The 15,371-nt window shown below is 46.5% G+C and overlaps 1 protein-coding gene and 1 long non-coding RNA gene across 3 annotated transcripts; both read right to left on the reverse strand.

Moving 5' to 3' along the window:
- Positions 1-7,147: 7,147 nt before the first annotated feature.
- LOC144891201 (uncharacterized) lies at positions 7,148-8,202 on the reverse strand. Its single transcript, XM_078773573.1, has 4 exons — positions 7,912-8,202; positions 7,679-7,795; positions 7,254-7,520; positions 7,148-7,165 (listed from the first exon to the last, which is right to left on the reverse strand). Exons 1-4 carry the CDS (start codon positions 8,200-8,202, stop codon positions 7,148-7,150), a joined length of 693 nt encoding a protein of 230 aa, XP_078629699.1.
- Positions 8,203-8,553: 351 nt separating this feature from the next.
- LOC137423463 (uncharacterized) lies at positions 8,554-9,228 on the reverse strand. Of its 2 annotated transcripts, XR_010983713.2 has the most exons (4): positions 9,190-9,228; positions 8,972-9,070; positions 8,771-8,864; positions 8,554-8,672 (listed from the first exon to the last, which is right to left on the reverse strand). It is a non-coding gene; the product is annotated as an uncharacterized LOC137423463 (long non-coding RNA). The 2 variants fall into 2 exon arrangements; XR_010983712.2 differs by lacking the exon at positions 9,190-9,228 and having other exon boundaries at positions 8,972-9,186.
- Between the last annotated feature and the right edge of the window lie 6,143 nt (positions 9,229-15,371).

Here is a 15,371-nt window from a genome sequence, read left to right on the forward strand (position 1 = left end):
ATTGAATAAAATTGTTGGACCTTCCTGAAATCTTCATTCTTGGAGTACTTTACGACACAACAAATTGGAGACGAGAATGGGATTGAACTTGCATCCACCGACATCCTTTCTGCAAAACCCGGGTGAGCCTTCGATGCCTTTTACGGCCTGGACTCGTGTCTTTGAAAACTACGTGCTGGCGATACAGGAGACTACACTGGCTGATGCGATGCGAGAAAGCGCGCACTTTTGATACATTGCTTGGGCACCGAAGGTCAGAGACTCTTCCATACACTAACAGTGGATGATAAAAGCTATGAGATGCACTTGAGGACTTGAGGAATTTTTTTGGTCCCAAGAGTTAATGTCGTGGCAGAACGATATAAATTTCGGCAACGTGGTCAGGAAAATGGCGAATCTACGGCACAATACATCGCCTCATTAAGGGAGATGGTCGTCACATGCGAGTTTGGAGAGCGGGCAGACGAAATGATCCGGGACCAGCTAGCTGGTCGAGAAAACAAACTCACCTCACATTAGAGAGCGGTTACTGCTAGAAACGGGACTGATATTACAGAGAGCTATAACCATCGCCAGACAGACTGAGTCGGCAATGGCGGAGGCCAAGATCATAGGCCAAGGGGCTGCTCGCGCCATACAGGCCAAACATACACCCTGTGCAGACACAGGATTCGCAGAGCAGCAAAATACCCTTTAGACTCGCTGGGAGAGGTATTTCAGATCAGCGATCCAAACCGGCTCAAGGGAAGACGTGTTATACTATAGATGCGATTCTGGAAACCACACAGCTAATTACTATGGATGCCCAGCAAAGGACTGCCGTTCTGGTGCAGTGCTGGCAGAGAGGTTTTACCTGTAGTACACCTTGGTGGGTACGGAAAGCGGAACGTTGTCTTTTAAGATCTCACCGGAAGCTCTGAAAATGAGTTTCTCATTGTGTGCCAGTGCCACTACCTGGGCGAAATTACCTACCTGTTACCTGCATGTTAATTCGGGATGTGTCAATGTTCAGTGAGATTAATGTAGTGTGACAGGGTGCTGCAAATCGTGGTGGAGGCATCTTACCTTTGAGCTGTCTATCTATATGCATCGATGTTGGATTTCCCATATTCCTATAAACTGTCGGGTTGGTGCTTCACAAGGACATTAAGCCGGGTGTCCCGTCTGCTGGCATGAGTTTTGTGGACGTTAAAGGAGAACGGACATGAGTATAGACATCAAATGCTTAAGATTAATTAATTGTAGCAACAAAAAAGATTAAGTTTGGCGCAAAAATTGTTGCTCCCGCATGCGTGAATCGTGAGATATCTGAGTTTTAAAATGCCAATAGCAGACGATTTCTCTCGCGCCGGCCAGCATCTCGCGATAATCTGCCCTCCACGATGTGACGTCATCGGAGGAAGCTGATGTGACTGCGCAATAGTAAACAATGGCAGACACCGACTCCGATCGTTGCGTAAGTCTGGATATCAGTGATATTTCTGACCAATCTGATGCGGAAAATGAAGAGAAAGTTAATAATCTTGGGGAATCACACTCGATTCTCCCATACAGATTCGAACCATACCGTCCAGAGGGTGAAGAAGAGAAATCGTAGGACACAGACACAATGGCGATCGATTTTGATCTCGGGCGCCTCCAAAATACTGAATGGTATTCATTTTTACGTCTCTTTTAATTGAAAAAGTTTCTTTTTCTGGTCAATGGAATACATAACTAATTTTTTAATTAATGTTCGGTGCCGTGAGGCAAGAAATGGATAGAAACACAGAAACGAAATACGACTTTATTGACTTAGTGCAGCACTGCAGGTGTATCAGTTGCAGTGTTCATGTACAAGCTTTAGTAACAGGTGCAGTTGTGGTAATTGTGAGGCCATGCCACAGGTGAATGAGTGCAAGTGCTGCAGGGAGATACCTAAAGTTAGAGAGGAAATAGAAAACGCTGGAGTACTTTCATGCATTATCAACCACCCTGGTTTTGCACCATGCTGTTTTGACACATATGTGCTGCGAACAGCTAACTACGCCTACATTGACCATCATGGAAAGCACGGGCCATCACAAAGAAACCAACATGAGTAAGTTCTACACATCATCCCCAAACTATATTTAGCCCTCTGGGCCCTAGGGCTGATGCAATAAGCTGTGCTGTGCGCCAATTGATCGGCCCTTCAGGCCCCCGAGGGTTAAAATGTAAATTCAAAAAAATTTTTTTTTTTTTTTTGTATACAGAGTCGAGGCTCGTGAAAGAGCTAACATTTATCAAACAAACAAATCAGACAAACAAGCAAACAAACTATATAAAAAGGGGAGCGGTCGACAAGGTGGGGAGAGAAGGGGAGGAAGCACACAAACACAACATTTGAGAGCAGGGACATCGGGAGATGTGTGGGAGGGAGAGGGCCTGGGGGGAGGCAGGATAGGTACAAAACGTAAGGCCACCAAGGACTTCCAGGAAAGAAGTCAAAAGTCACCTAAAAAAGTGGATTTGGGGTGAAATTAGCGGGAGTAGAAAAGATCAAGGGTTTGGATTGGGGAAGATAAGAGATGGTGGTGAACAGCCGTTTTAAAGACCTGGAGGGAGGAGTGGGATTGAAGAGAGTGAGGGAGTTTGTTCCAGAGGCAGGAGAAAAGAGGAATGAAGGAGTGAAGGTGAGCAGAGAGTCTTGATTTTGGCAGTTTAACCATAAGAGGGTTGCAGGCTGATCTTGTGCGACCTGTAGGAATATTTGGGGGACAGAGCCCAGAGAGAGCTGGGGGAGCAAGGCCGGAGAGGAGTTGGTAGAAGACGGAAAGACCACCAACCTGCCTGTGGTGAGTAAGTGAAAGGCCCTCGGAGATAGCGTCATCGCGGGAGATTCCAATGATTCTGAACGCTTTGGTTTCAACAGCATGAAGACGAGCTAGGTGTGAGGCAGGAGCACCAGCCCAGAGGGGAGAGCAGTACTCCATTGAGCTGCAGATGAAAGCCTTGTATGTGGTGAGGAGCTCATGTGTGCCAAGGAAGGACTTCACACGACGGAGGATGCCCAGTCGGCGACTGGCTTTGGAGGCCAGCTTGGAAATTTGGTTTTCCCAGGAAAGATCATGGCAGATAGTGAGACCCAAAAGCTTGAGTGACAGAACTTCTTGGAGAGGATTATTCAGAAAGTAGATGGGAGGGTTGTCCAGTCGGTCTTTTCGGAGAGACATCGTAAGAGTGTGAGATTTGTCAGGATTGAAAGACATGTTCCACTTGTTTGCCCAGTCTGTGATTTTGTCCAGGTCTGCAGAGAGTGAGGAGGCTGCAGACTGCCGATCTGAGGGATGAGGAATGGAGTGGCAGAGAGTGGAGTCATCAGCAAAGAGATAGAGAGGATTTTCAAGAGAGTCAGAGAGATCATTGATGAAGACCAGAAAAAGCACAGGGCCCAGAACACTGCCGTGGGGAACTCCAGCCTGAACAGGAAGAGGAGATGAGAGAAAACCATTCAGGGCCACACGTTGACTACGACGACAGAGGAAGTCCGCCAGCCATGCGTGGAGATTTCCATGGATACCAAAGGAGGAAAGTTTGGTGAGCAGAGCGGGGTGCCAGACCGTATCGAAGGCACGTGATATGTCGAGGGAGACAGCTCTAATTTCCTGTTTGGCATTGAGGACCTCCATCCATTGTTGAGACAGCAGAAGCAGCATGTCCAGAGTAGAGTGACCTGGTCTGAAACCAAATTGATGATCAGAGATCAAGCCATTGGAGAAGAGGAAAGATTTCATATCCGAAGCAATGATGGATTCCATGACTTTGCTGATAATTGGGAGAAGGCTGATTGGTCTGTAGTTGCTAGGATCTGTTTTTGCACCTTTTTTGTGCAAAGCGGTGATGTCGGCTGATTTCCAAGCAGATGGCAGTTGACCTTGAGCAAAAGAGAGGGTGAAGAGAACAGAGAGAGGGAGTGAAAGAGCGGAAGAACAGGATTTTAGGACCCATGGGCTGATGCCGTCAGGTCCAGTTGCAGAATCAGAGTCGAGGGTTGACAGAAACTTTTCCACCTTGTCAGGAGGAAAGGACACGGAGTCCAGGAGCAGCTGGGTACGACTGGGTATGGTGGGTACAGAGAGGGATGGGTTTGGGACACAAGATTTAGAGGCAAACACAGAGTTGAGGCATTCAGCTTTTTCACGTGCGGAGTCAGCTGTGTAGCCATTTGAGGTAAGGGAGGAGATGGAGGGGGAACAAACACCAGAAACAGATTTGACCAGACGCCACCAGGATTTGGAAGAGGGAGACAGATAAGAGAGTTCGGTCTTCAGAACGGAGAGATATTGTTTCCTGGCTCTCCTGAGGGTGGACACACACTTGTTTCGGGCTTTGTGAAAGGAAATGAGATTTCCTTCCGTTGGATTTGCTTTCCAGGAGACGAAGGCAAGTTGTTTCTGGGCAACAGCCTCACCACAGGATTCCGTGTACCATGGACGGGAGGAAGGGTATGACAACTGAAGACGAGATGGGATAAATCTGTGCATGAGAGAGAGCAATTTGCTTTGGAAGAATTCCCAGGATGAGTTGATGTCAGAGGTGGTAGAGATGGGAGATCAGTCCAGATGATTGATGGCTGCTTGAAGACCGTGCCAGTTGGCCTGAGTGAAATGCCAGACTCGTCGACGCTGAGGAGGCTCTCTGAGAATGGTCAGAGAGATGTCCACTTTAACAAGCACATGATCAGATGAGCCGATTGGAGCAGAAGACGAGCAGCAGACATTTTCAGGGAAGTTAGTCATAACCAAGTCCAGAAGAGAAGATGCTCCGTTGACTGAGATCCGGGTTGGGAAATTGACAGATTGTGTCAGTCCCAGTGAGTCGCAGAAGTCCTTTGCTGAGGAGCCATGGCTGGTGAGAGAGGTACCCACACCCAGCCAACTGGCATGGTGACAATTGAAATCACCACATATGAGAAAGAGAGAGTTGGGATGAGTAGATAGAAGTTGATCCATATTATCAGACAGCGAGATGTAGATGGAGTCATCACTGTTTGGTGGACGGTACAACACACATATGAACAAGAGGTGGGAGCGAAGGGGAAGTCGTAGCCAGAGGTATTCTTGGGGGTGAGGTGGAGAGAGTGCAGTGCAGGGCGAATGAGGAAGAGAGTTTTTGATAAAGATAGCAACCCCACCTCCAGGACGAGGCTCAGGTCTATCGTACCGGAGGAGGGAGTAACTCGGGAGAAATACTAAGGAATCAGAGACATCATGAAGTCGGAAAGTTTCTGTTAAGCAGATCACGTCTGGTTTGACAGAAGCAACCTGTATGGAGAGATCAGTTAAGTTTGAACGAAGGCCCCGGATGTTTGAGGTCCATCCCGTTAAAGAGGAAGGGGGGGGGGGGCATCGGATACAGAACAGGCGGGAGGAGGGGTAGGGTAAGATGTGGAAGACGTAGGGAGAGCTGCTGTAGGTGTGTCAGAGATTTCAGAATAGCTCGGAGAAAGGGAAGGATGGGGCGGACAAAAGGTTTGATGGTGATTGAGTGAGGCACAATGAGGTGTTATTTGAGGAGGGGGAAGAGCGAGGCAGAAGGTTGGGGGAGATGGAGGTGAGAGTTGGAAGGGGGAAGAAGCGGGGAGGACGCTTTGAGGAGGGGGAGTGAGAGAGGGGAAATTGAGAAGAAATGAGGGTGGGGAGAGTTGAACGGGAGGGGCGAGGGGGGAGTTTAGGAGGGAAGGGACAAGGGGAGGGATTTGAAAGGGAGGGGTGAGGGGGAAGTCTTGGAGGGGAGGGCGAGGGGGAGTCTTGGAGGGGAGGGGTGTGGGAGTACTTAGTGCATTTATACATTTATTTATACATTTATACATTACTATGTACATTTATGCATTTTTAAGTGCTACCGACATGATTTTAGATCACTTAAATAATTCTTGTTAACAGCAGATCATGATAAAAAATGTATCTTTTCATTAAAAGTCTGGCGGTATAGAAAGCTAAAAGGCAATTAGGGATGAAAAAAAAATAAAACCTTTGTGACGTCACATGGGTTTGGCAAAGTATTTGTGCAAATAATTGGCAAGGGATTTCCACAGACAGGATGTAAACAGGTTCGACAATTTGTTTGACCAACAGAAATTCTCGGAGATTATAAGAATTGACTTAGAAAGTAACATTTTAACCATCTGCCCTTATCACCTACTGGCATGCTGGTAGCATAATGTAAGTATAAGCAAAAACATACGTATTTCCACAAGATGTAACACTAATAAGAGATTTCTAACGGTTGGAAATTTGTGTTTCAGGAGATACATATTTGTAGCGTATCGTCAGTTTGTCCGCTTGTGTTGGGGTCATCTCGGAAAAGACAATCGTGTGCCATTGCCGTCATGTGTGGTCAACAAAATACGTCATCATTTCCCAGCTGCAGACTACGTGGGATTCAAACATCCACAGCAGAAGAATTAGAGGCTGCAAAGCGGCTCTGGAGCAGAGCGACAGCTTCATCCTTGGCTGGATGACTGACACCAGCACACAGCGCAGGCGGTTGATCAATGTTTGGTGTCTGTCTGTCTTTTGCTGATGTTGTGCACTGTGCAACAACTACCTCCATGATCTCTCTCACGTACTCTGCAATCACAAACATGAGAATAATACTGTGCAAGATAAATGTCTGTTGCAATATAAAGTTCTTCCATGAAATAAGAATTTTAATCAAATGTGTAATCATGCAGTGTTGTTTCTTCAGTGAATAGAGCATACTTTGGAGAATATTATTGAAATTTGTACCATATGTAGGGTCTTTCAAAATCTTCTTCACAGAATACTCTCCCTTCTTCCACTTTGGAAAGTTGATGGCATATCGTGCCTGTCCTGCCGCAGTCCTCTGCTGTTCTCGACCAGCATTCTCGTTAAAATGCATGTCTGCGAGGAGAGTTCTAAAAATCATAACATAAATAATTTGTGACGTGTGTACATCACACAAGAATCTATAACTTTCTAAATCAATAAATGATAAAATAAAAAAAACCTGCTCAGTTGACCATGGTAGGAGAAGGAATACATCTTGGGTGCAAAGTGATTGAGGAGGCTGTGGAAGGCCTCGAGAGAGGAGGTTTGCTCTTGACCAGACAGCTGTCTCATGTCCCTCAGCAGAGCAGGGCTACGCACAAGTTTCTCCAGCTTCACCATTGCTGGAGTATCTGCAACAAGCATGACATGTGAATATGCAACACTAAATGAAACTTAGTCAATAATCTTATGACAATAACATGAACATTTATCACTCACATGGATGGAACCACTGTTTTTTGGCTTCTCTCCCAACCAGTGGAGCATGTGCACATGAAGGGAAATGAGGGTTATCATGTACATGAATATTGACAAGGTGGTTGAGGATGGATGTCCACTTTGCAGTGATGGTGTCTGTCTGTCTGGCTGTCCTGGGGGGTGTGCAGCTGGCGCACCAGTACAGGTGATTGATGATGCTGGCCATCCACTGCACAATTCCATGGCATTCTTTCTCTTTTGACAGAGATAGCAATTTCTTCTTAACACCTGCAAAAAAAGAGAACGGGAAAAATGCATATTTCCCATAGAAAGAACAAAGTTCGATACAGCTTTATAATGTAAAAGCGTTCACCACCTTTTGCAATGTGCCAAACGTCAAAGAGGTGTTTGACTTCAGGTGCATTTTCCTTCATCCATTTCCTAACCTGGACATGCCTGTCCGTGACCATTGTGTCTATGGACAGGCCTTCTTTGCTCAGAAATGCCATCACTCTTTTCAGCCCCTCCTTCTCCATGTGGCATGAGCTTGGAACTTCATTGCACTGTAAACATAATCGTGTGTTGAGAACATCTAAGTCAACTTAAATTGTCCACAACCAATATTCTGTGTACCCACACTAGTTCTATGTGTATGTTGGCATATATCTGCTGATGTTACCTGAACAAGCTCAACATCGATGATGACTTTGGCCACCAGCTCCATGATAGCATAAGAGCCAAACTTCGCCGAGTGTCCTGGCGAGTCACAGCGTCCATCCCCACCAAACATCAAACTTCTGCGCTCTGCTTGCAGGGATGCCACGAGCCACTTTCTGTTCTCCAACCAAACGTGTTTTATGGCAGGAAAAAGCATCATGTTCTGGTGTCGCGAGAAAGTTCTCGATGAAATTCCTGCCACTCTCATATGGTGGAGAACCTTGAGTACCTTGCTTGGTACAGCACCTGACATGAGAATGCCAGCTGACAAAATGATATTGCCAGCATGTGACTTGCCTATATAAGGCTGACTCTTCCACTCTGTTGTCAGAGAACACACACCACATTGAAAATGCACCAGCAACATGGTGCCGTTTGTGTTATGATCCACCTTGAGACCCGTCTCTCCACACCAGCTGCAGCGCACCAACTTGAAAAGTCGCAGCAAGCTGCTCCAGAAGACTATATACTTTGTGTCGTCGAGGACATTGTTTGTCTCAGGAGTCTGTTGCTCGGAGCTGCAACTGTCGTCAGTCTCGTCAGCAGATGAAGGCAGGTAGTCGTTATCACTCTCATCAAGAGGTGCAGGGCTGTCACAGCCGACATCTCTTCCAGCAGCTGCCACAGCATCATTTTGATGGCCACATGTTACACAGTGGCCTGGCAGTGGCTCAGTCTGTGTGCCAATGTGTGACACATGGCTGAGCACATCAGTTTGAGAACCTGGAAGTCATCAGCAAACATTAAACATCAAAACAATTAACAAGTGAAAAGTAATAGAATCATAAAAAGCATATTAATAATAATACAGCAAGTAATACCTTTGTGTTTAAGAGTGCCGAGCTTGGTTTGTGACACCTGAACACGCACGTGTCGTCTGGTGCAAGGCTGAAGAGATGTCTCTGTTGACTGAACCTGGAAATAAACCATACATATTTCTCATTAGTTATGCGATTACTTCGCTAAAAAATTGCAAAAACAAGAATTATGCTGTGGCTATTATTTGTAACAAAGTGACGAACCTCACTGGACACAGCCTCACAATCAGCAGGTGCCTGGCTCTGATCACATGTAGAAGTTGTAGCAGCAGGTTGTGCTACTTTGAGAAGTGATGAAACTTCCTGTGAATAAATAAATAATATGTATCACAAACCACAATTTCACCTGCATGTAGTGATAGAAATTTCGAATATAGGTCACCAAATGTCAAATGTAAACAAACAGAAGCCACACAACTCACCCTTTTCGTTGCTAGTTTTTCTGCAGCTTTCGATTTGCGTGTATTTTTATCTGGTTTCTCTGCCGAACTAACGAAAATAGACGGTACAGCTGAGGGAATGAGCACCCGTTTATGTTGTACAGCAAATCCCAAACTTGCTTTAAGTTGTGGGATTTTATTGAAACAGTAGCGCTCAGAATGTTCGCTGCATAACACCGACGATGAAGTTGGCATCCACTTCGGCCGTGTTCTCTGAACTTGTTTCGTCCAAATATCTCTCAGCTTAACATCCTTCGGGAATTTGAAAACGGAGACAGTTTCACTTGGACAATTAGAACAACCAGCAGCCACACAACGACTGGGCATGATTCCAACTGATCGTAATGAAAACAAAGCGATGTTCTGATCGTCACGAAGCCAACAAGGCTTTAAGAACGAAAAACTGGGTTACTTCGCAAACGTAATTTCCGGTTTGCGGTTTTGACAAAACTGATTTTGCTTGTTCGGCGATATTTTGACAAATTCTAATAAAACCGCGAAGATATTTGTGAAATGAACTCAATAGAAGTGTTTAAGATATGTTTATGTTTCGAAATCTGTAAAGTTGTTTTGGTTGTTTCCGTTCTCCTTTAACCTTTATTTCATTACAGGTACCTTCCTCCAAGTCTTCCATCACCATGTTTGCTGCCACAACAGATACCGGAGAGCCCATGGCGGTACCAAACACCTGTTTATAAATATATCCCGTTAAAAAGGAAATAAGTGCAGGACAGGCAGGCACTGAGCAGATGACACACATTTGAGTCATTTAACATGCTGCCCACCTGTTTCCAGCAATCGTCCTTTAATACACGCAGACCACCCACCTCGACGGACAAAGCTATGGGCATGTGAGTAAATCAGGACACCACATTGAAGGACACCATGGATTTGTGCGGTTTGATGGTTACATGCTTGCTTCACTGTCTGAACAAAATCCGAGCTGTTGCGTAAAGTTCGCTTCGTTTTTCCCACCAAATGCTTCAGGATGTTGGAAAGAAACTTAGACAAAGCATATGATGGTCCATTGATGCATGAGATAATGAGATGTAGAGGAACCCCTTCCTTGTGTACTTTCAGCAGCCCGCATGCCCTGGGGGCAACTCCACTGCTACTGTACAATATTGTTTGTAATGTGTCGCCGATAGTCGACCTGTTCTTTTCATTTCAGCGAGCAGCGAGTTCAACCCACATTCCTCCTTTTTTGTTGGATCCGAGGGAAGCTGCTCATAGGTCGATGTGCCTGCTCGCCTCTGAGCTGGGCAGCCTTGGGTTTGAATATAAAATGAGTGAAGTTCCGAAATACGTCGTCCAATTTGCATGTGACGTTTTATTTGAGCGACCAAATTAAAAACTATTGTTGTTTTGCGAGCCGTGATTGTGGTTTTGGGGTGGTCATTCGGATGTAGGACTCGGTATCGTGCTATTGGTCTCGCGAGATCTCAGAGACGGTGGGAGGGATTTTCGAAGCTCCACATGGTCTCCACGTTTTTCGAAGTGAAGTCTGTTCACAATTGTATTTTGTCGAAACTGTATTTATCTTTCGGTGTGTGAAGTTATTGTGTGCAACTTTGGTTGTTTCTCGGTGTTTATCTTTCATAAATTGATCGTCTGTTTGCCGTGTCGTGAGCAAGGCCTTTGCCGCGTCGCGAACGATTTGAAATCGAAGTTAAGTGATTGTTCCCATTTGTATTTTCGTTAAAACTGTATTTATTTATGGTGTTGTACGTATATTGTGTCCCGACGAAGATTTTTCGGTGCAAATCTTTCATACCTGTATTGAAAATCGTGTTAATTCGTGTCGTGTCTTGAGGCCTTGTACAGTGTACACTGTACAACCTTGAGGCTTTGTTTTTCTCTCAGCGGTCCGTCGTTTGTGATCCAATAACTTTCGTTCTCTGTATTCCCAGTCTTTTCACCAATAGCCTACTTCCTTGTGTAAATCTCAACTCAAAAAAAAAAAAAAACATTTCCTTCTCTGTTCTCATTCGTTTATTCATTCTTATTCGTTCGTTCGTTCTTCGACCACGTGTTTCTCCCCCATTTCCCCAGATAGTTTTCACTGTTATTAACCTTCAATGTTTACACTTTCCCCTCAAGTTATGTATTCCGTCATATTTTATAACACCTTTTTCTTCTTCTTCTTTAAAAGGCTGCTTTCGACTTGCTCACCAAATCAATTCATCCCAAAAAAAATATCCATCTCCTATAGTGCCTTTTTTCTACATTCCCTAAACTCTCCTGCACTCCATCCTCCATCCAGCGTCCTTAAACGTATTTTTAACTCGAAGGTCACAAGAAACTCATTTTGCAATAAATGTTCGTTTCCCATAAATCGTACACTTTCTAAAATCCAATCTCACCCCTCCCCTCCAAATCTTCCCCATAACCCCTCCCCTCCAAATCTTCCCCATCACCCCTCCCCTCCAAATCTTCCCCATCACCCATCCCTTTCAAATCTCCCCCCTTGCCCCCTCCCTCCTAAACTACCCCCTCACCCCTCCCCGCCAAGACGCCCCCTCGCCCCTTCCCTCCTAGACTCCTCCCTCACCCCTCCCCTCCAAATCTCCCCCATATCCCATCCCTTTCAAATCCCTCCCCTTGTCCCTTCCCTCCCAAACTCCCCCCTCACCCCTCCCCTTCAAATCTCCCCACCCTCATTGCTTCTCAATTTCCCCCCTCTCACTCCCCCTCCTCAAAGCGTCCTCCCCGCTTCTTCCCCCTTCCAACTCTCACCTCCATCTCCCCCAACCTTCTGCCTCGCTCTTCCCCCTCCTCAAATAACACCTCATTGTGCCTCACCCAATCACCATCAAACCTTTTGTCCGCCCCATCCTTCCCTTTCTCCGAGCTATTCTGAAATCTCTGACACACCTTCAACAGCTCTCCCTACCTCTTCCACCTCTTCCACATCTTACCCTACCCCTCCTCCCCCCTGTTCTGTATCTGATGCTCCCCCTTCCTCTTCATTAACGGTATGGACCTCAAACGTCCTGGGCCTTCGTTCAAACTTAACTGATCTCTCCATACAGGTTGCTTCTGTCAAACCAGACGTGATCTGCTTAACAGAAACTTTCCTCCTTTATGATGTCTCTGATTCCTTAGTATCTCTCCCGGGCTACTCCCTCCTCCGGTATGATAGACCTGAGCCTCGTCCTGGAGGTGGGGTTGCTATCTTTATCAAAAACTCTTCCTCACTCGCCCTGCACTGCACTTTCTCCACCTCACCCCCAGGAATACCTCTGGCTACGGCTTCCCCTTCGCTCCCACCTCTTGTTCATATGTGTGTTGTACCGTCCACCAAACAGTGATGACTCCATCTACATCTCGCTGTCTGATAATATGGACCAACGTCTATCTACTCATCCCAACTCTCTCTTCCTCACATGTGGTGATTTCAACTGTCATCATGCCAGTTGGCTGGGTGTGGGTACCTCTCTCACCAGCCATGGCTCCTCAGCAAAGGACTTCTGCGACTCACTGGGACTGACACAATCTGTCAATTTCCCGACCCGGATCTCAGTCAACGGAACATCTTCTCTTCTGGACTTGGTTATGACTACCTTCCCTGAAAATGTCTGCTGCTCTTCTTCTGCTCCAATCGGATCATCTGATCATGTCCTTGTTAAAGTGGACATCTCTCTGACCATCCTCAGGGAGCCTGCTCAGCGTCGACGAGTCTGGCATTTCACTCAGGCCAACTGGCACGGTCTTCAAGCAGCCATCAATCATCTGGACTGGTCTCCCATCTCTACCACCTCTGACATCAACTCATCCTGGGAATTCTTCCAAAGTAAATTGCTCTCTCTCATGCACAGATTTATCCCATCTCGTCTTCAGTTGTCATACCCTTCCTCCCGTCCATGGTACACGGAATCTTGTGGTGAGGCTGTTGCCCAGAAACAACTTGCCTTCGTCTCCTGGAAAGCAAATCCAATGGAAGGAAATCTCATTTCCTTTCACAAAGCCCGAAACAAGTGTGTGTCCACCCTCAGGAGAGCCAGGAAACAATATCTCTCCGTTCTCAAGACCGAACTCTCTTATCTGTCTCCCTCTTCCAAATCCTGGTGGCATCTGGTCAAATCCGTTTCTGGTGTTTGTTCCCCCTCCATCCCCTCCCTTACCTCAAACGGCTACACAGCTGACTCCGCACGTGAAAAAGCTGAATGCCTCAACTCTGTGTTTGCCTCTAAATCTTGTGTCCCAAACCCATCCCTCTCTGTACCCACCATACCCAGTCGTACCCTGCTGATCCTGGACTCAGTGTCCTTTCCTCCTGACAAGGTGGAAAAGTTTCTGTCAACCCTCGACTCTGATTCTGCAACTGGACCCAACGGCATCAGCCCACGGGTCCTAAAATCCTGCTCTGCCGCTCTATCTCACCCTCTCTCTGTTCTCTTCACCCTCTCTTTTGCTCAAGGTCAACTGCCATCTGCTTGGAAATCAGCCAACATCACCGCTATGCACAAAAAAGGTGCAAAAACAGATCCTAGCAACTACAGACCAATCAGCCTTCTCCCAATTATCAGCAAAGTCATGGAATCCATCATTGCTTCGGATATGAAATCTTTCCTCTTCTCCAATGGCTTGATCTCTGATCATCAATTTGGTTTCAGACCAGGTCACTCTACTCTGGCCATGCTGCTTCTGCTGTCTCAACAATGGATGGAGGTCCTCAATGCCAAACAGGAAATTAGAGCTGTCTCCCTCGACATATCACGTGCCTTCGACACGGTCTGGCACCCCGCTCTACTCACCAAACTCTCCTCCTTTGGTATCCATGGAAATCTCCACGCATGGCTGGCGGACTTCCTCTCTAGTTGTCGTCAACGTGTGGCCCTGAATGGGTTTCTCTCATCTCCTCTTCCTGTTCAGGCTGGAGTTCCCCAAGGCAGTGTTCTGGGCCCCGTGCTTTTTCTGGTCTTCATCAATGATCTCTCTGACTCTCTTGAAAATCCTCTCTATCTCTTTGCTGATGACTCCACTCTCTGCCGCTCCATTCCTCTTCCCTCAGATCGGCAGTCTGCAGCCTCCTCACTCTCTGAAGACTTGGACAAAAGACTGGTCAAACAAACCAGGAAAAATCACAGACTGGTCAAACAAGTGGAACATGTCTTTCAATCCTGACAAATCTCACACTCTTACTATGTCTCTCCGAAAAGATCGACTGGACAACCCTCCCATCTACTTTCTCAACAATCCTCTCCAAGAAGTTCTGTCGCTCAAGCTTTTGGGTCTCACTATCTGCCATGATCTTTCTTGGGAAAACCACATTTCCAAGCTGGCCTCCAAAGCCAGTCGCCGACTGGGCATCCTCCGTCGTGCGAAGTCCTTCCTCGACACACCTGAACTCCTCACCACGTACAAGGCTTTCATCCGCAGCTCAATGGAATACTGTTCTCCCCTATGGGCCGGTGCTCCTGCCTCACACCTAGCTTGGCTTCACGCTGTTGAAACCAAAGCTTTCAGAATTATTGGAATCTCCCGCGATGAAGCTATCTCTGAGGGCCTTTCACTCACTCACCGCAGGCAGGTTGGTGGTCTTTCCATCTTCTACCGACTCCTCTCTGGCCTTGCCCCCACCAGCTCTCTCTGGGCTCTGTCTCCCAAATATTCCTACAGGTCACACAAGATCTGCCTGCAACCCTCTTATGGTTAAACTGCCAAAATCAAGACTTTCTGCTCACCTTCACTCCTTCATTCCTCTTTTCTCCCGCCTCTGGAACAAACTCCCTCACTCTCTTAAATCCCACTCCAACCTCCAGGTCTTTAAAATAGCTGTTCACCACCATCTCTTATCTTCCCCCATCCAAAACCTTGATCTTTTCTACCCCCGCTAATTTCACCCAAACTCCAACACTTTTTTTTTTTTTTTTTAAATACCAACTTCTGTCCTGGAAGTCCTTGGTCCCCTTGTGTTTTATACCTCTTCCCCTCCCCCCCTCCCCTTCCCACGCCTCCTCCCCCCAAGCCCTCTCCCTCCCAGACTTCTCCCTGCTCTCAAATGTTGTGTTTGTGTGCTTCCCCTTCTCTCCCCATCTTGTCTTCCGCTCCCTCTTTTGATATATTTTGTTTGTCTGGTTGATTTGTTTGTGAAATAAATGTTAGCTCTTTCACGAGCCTCGATTCACTATACAAAAAAAAAAAAAGAAGATCATCCCAAA

Source organism: Myxine glutinosa, chromosome 3 (assembly GCF_964187855.1).
Source record: "Myxine glutinosa chromosome 3, kmMyxGlut1.1, whole genome shotgun sequence".
Taxonomy (NCBI): Eukaryota; Metazoa; Chordata; class Myxini; order Myxiniformes; family Myxinidae; genus Myxine; species Myxine glutinosa.

Coding starts and splice junctions, on each gene's coding strand:
- LOC144891201 (XM_078773573.1), bottom strand. CDS start 8,202: ATGTCAGGTGCTGTACCAAGCAAGGTACTCAAGGTTCTCCACCATATG. Junction 7,796..7,911: donor TCGATGTTGAGCTTGTTCAG/GTAACATCAGCA, acceptor TTATGTTTACAG/TGCAATGAAGTTCCAAGCTC. Junction 7,521..7,678: donor TCACGGACAGGCATGTCCAG/GTTAGGAAATGG, acceptor CTTTTTTTGCAG/GTGTTAAGAAGAAATTGCTA.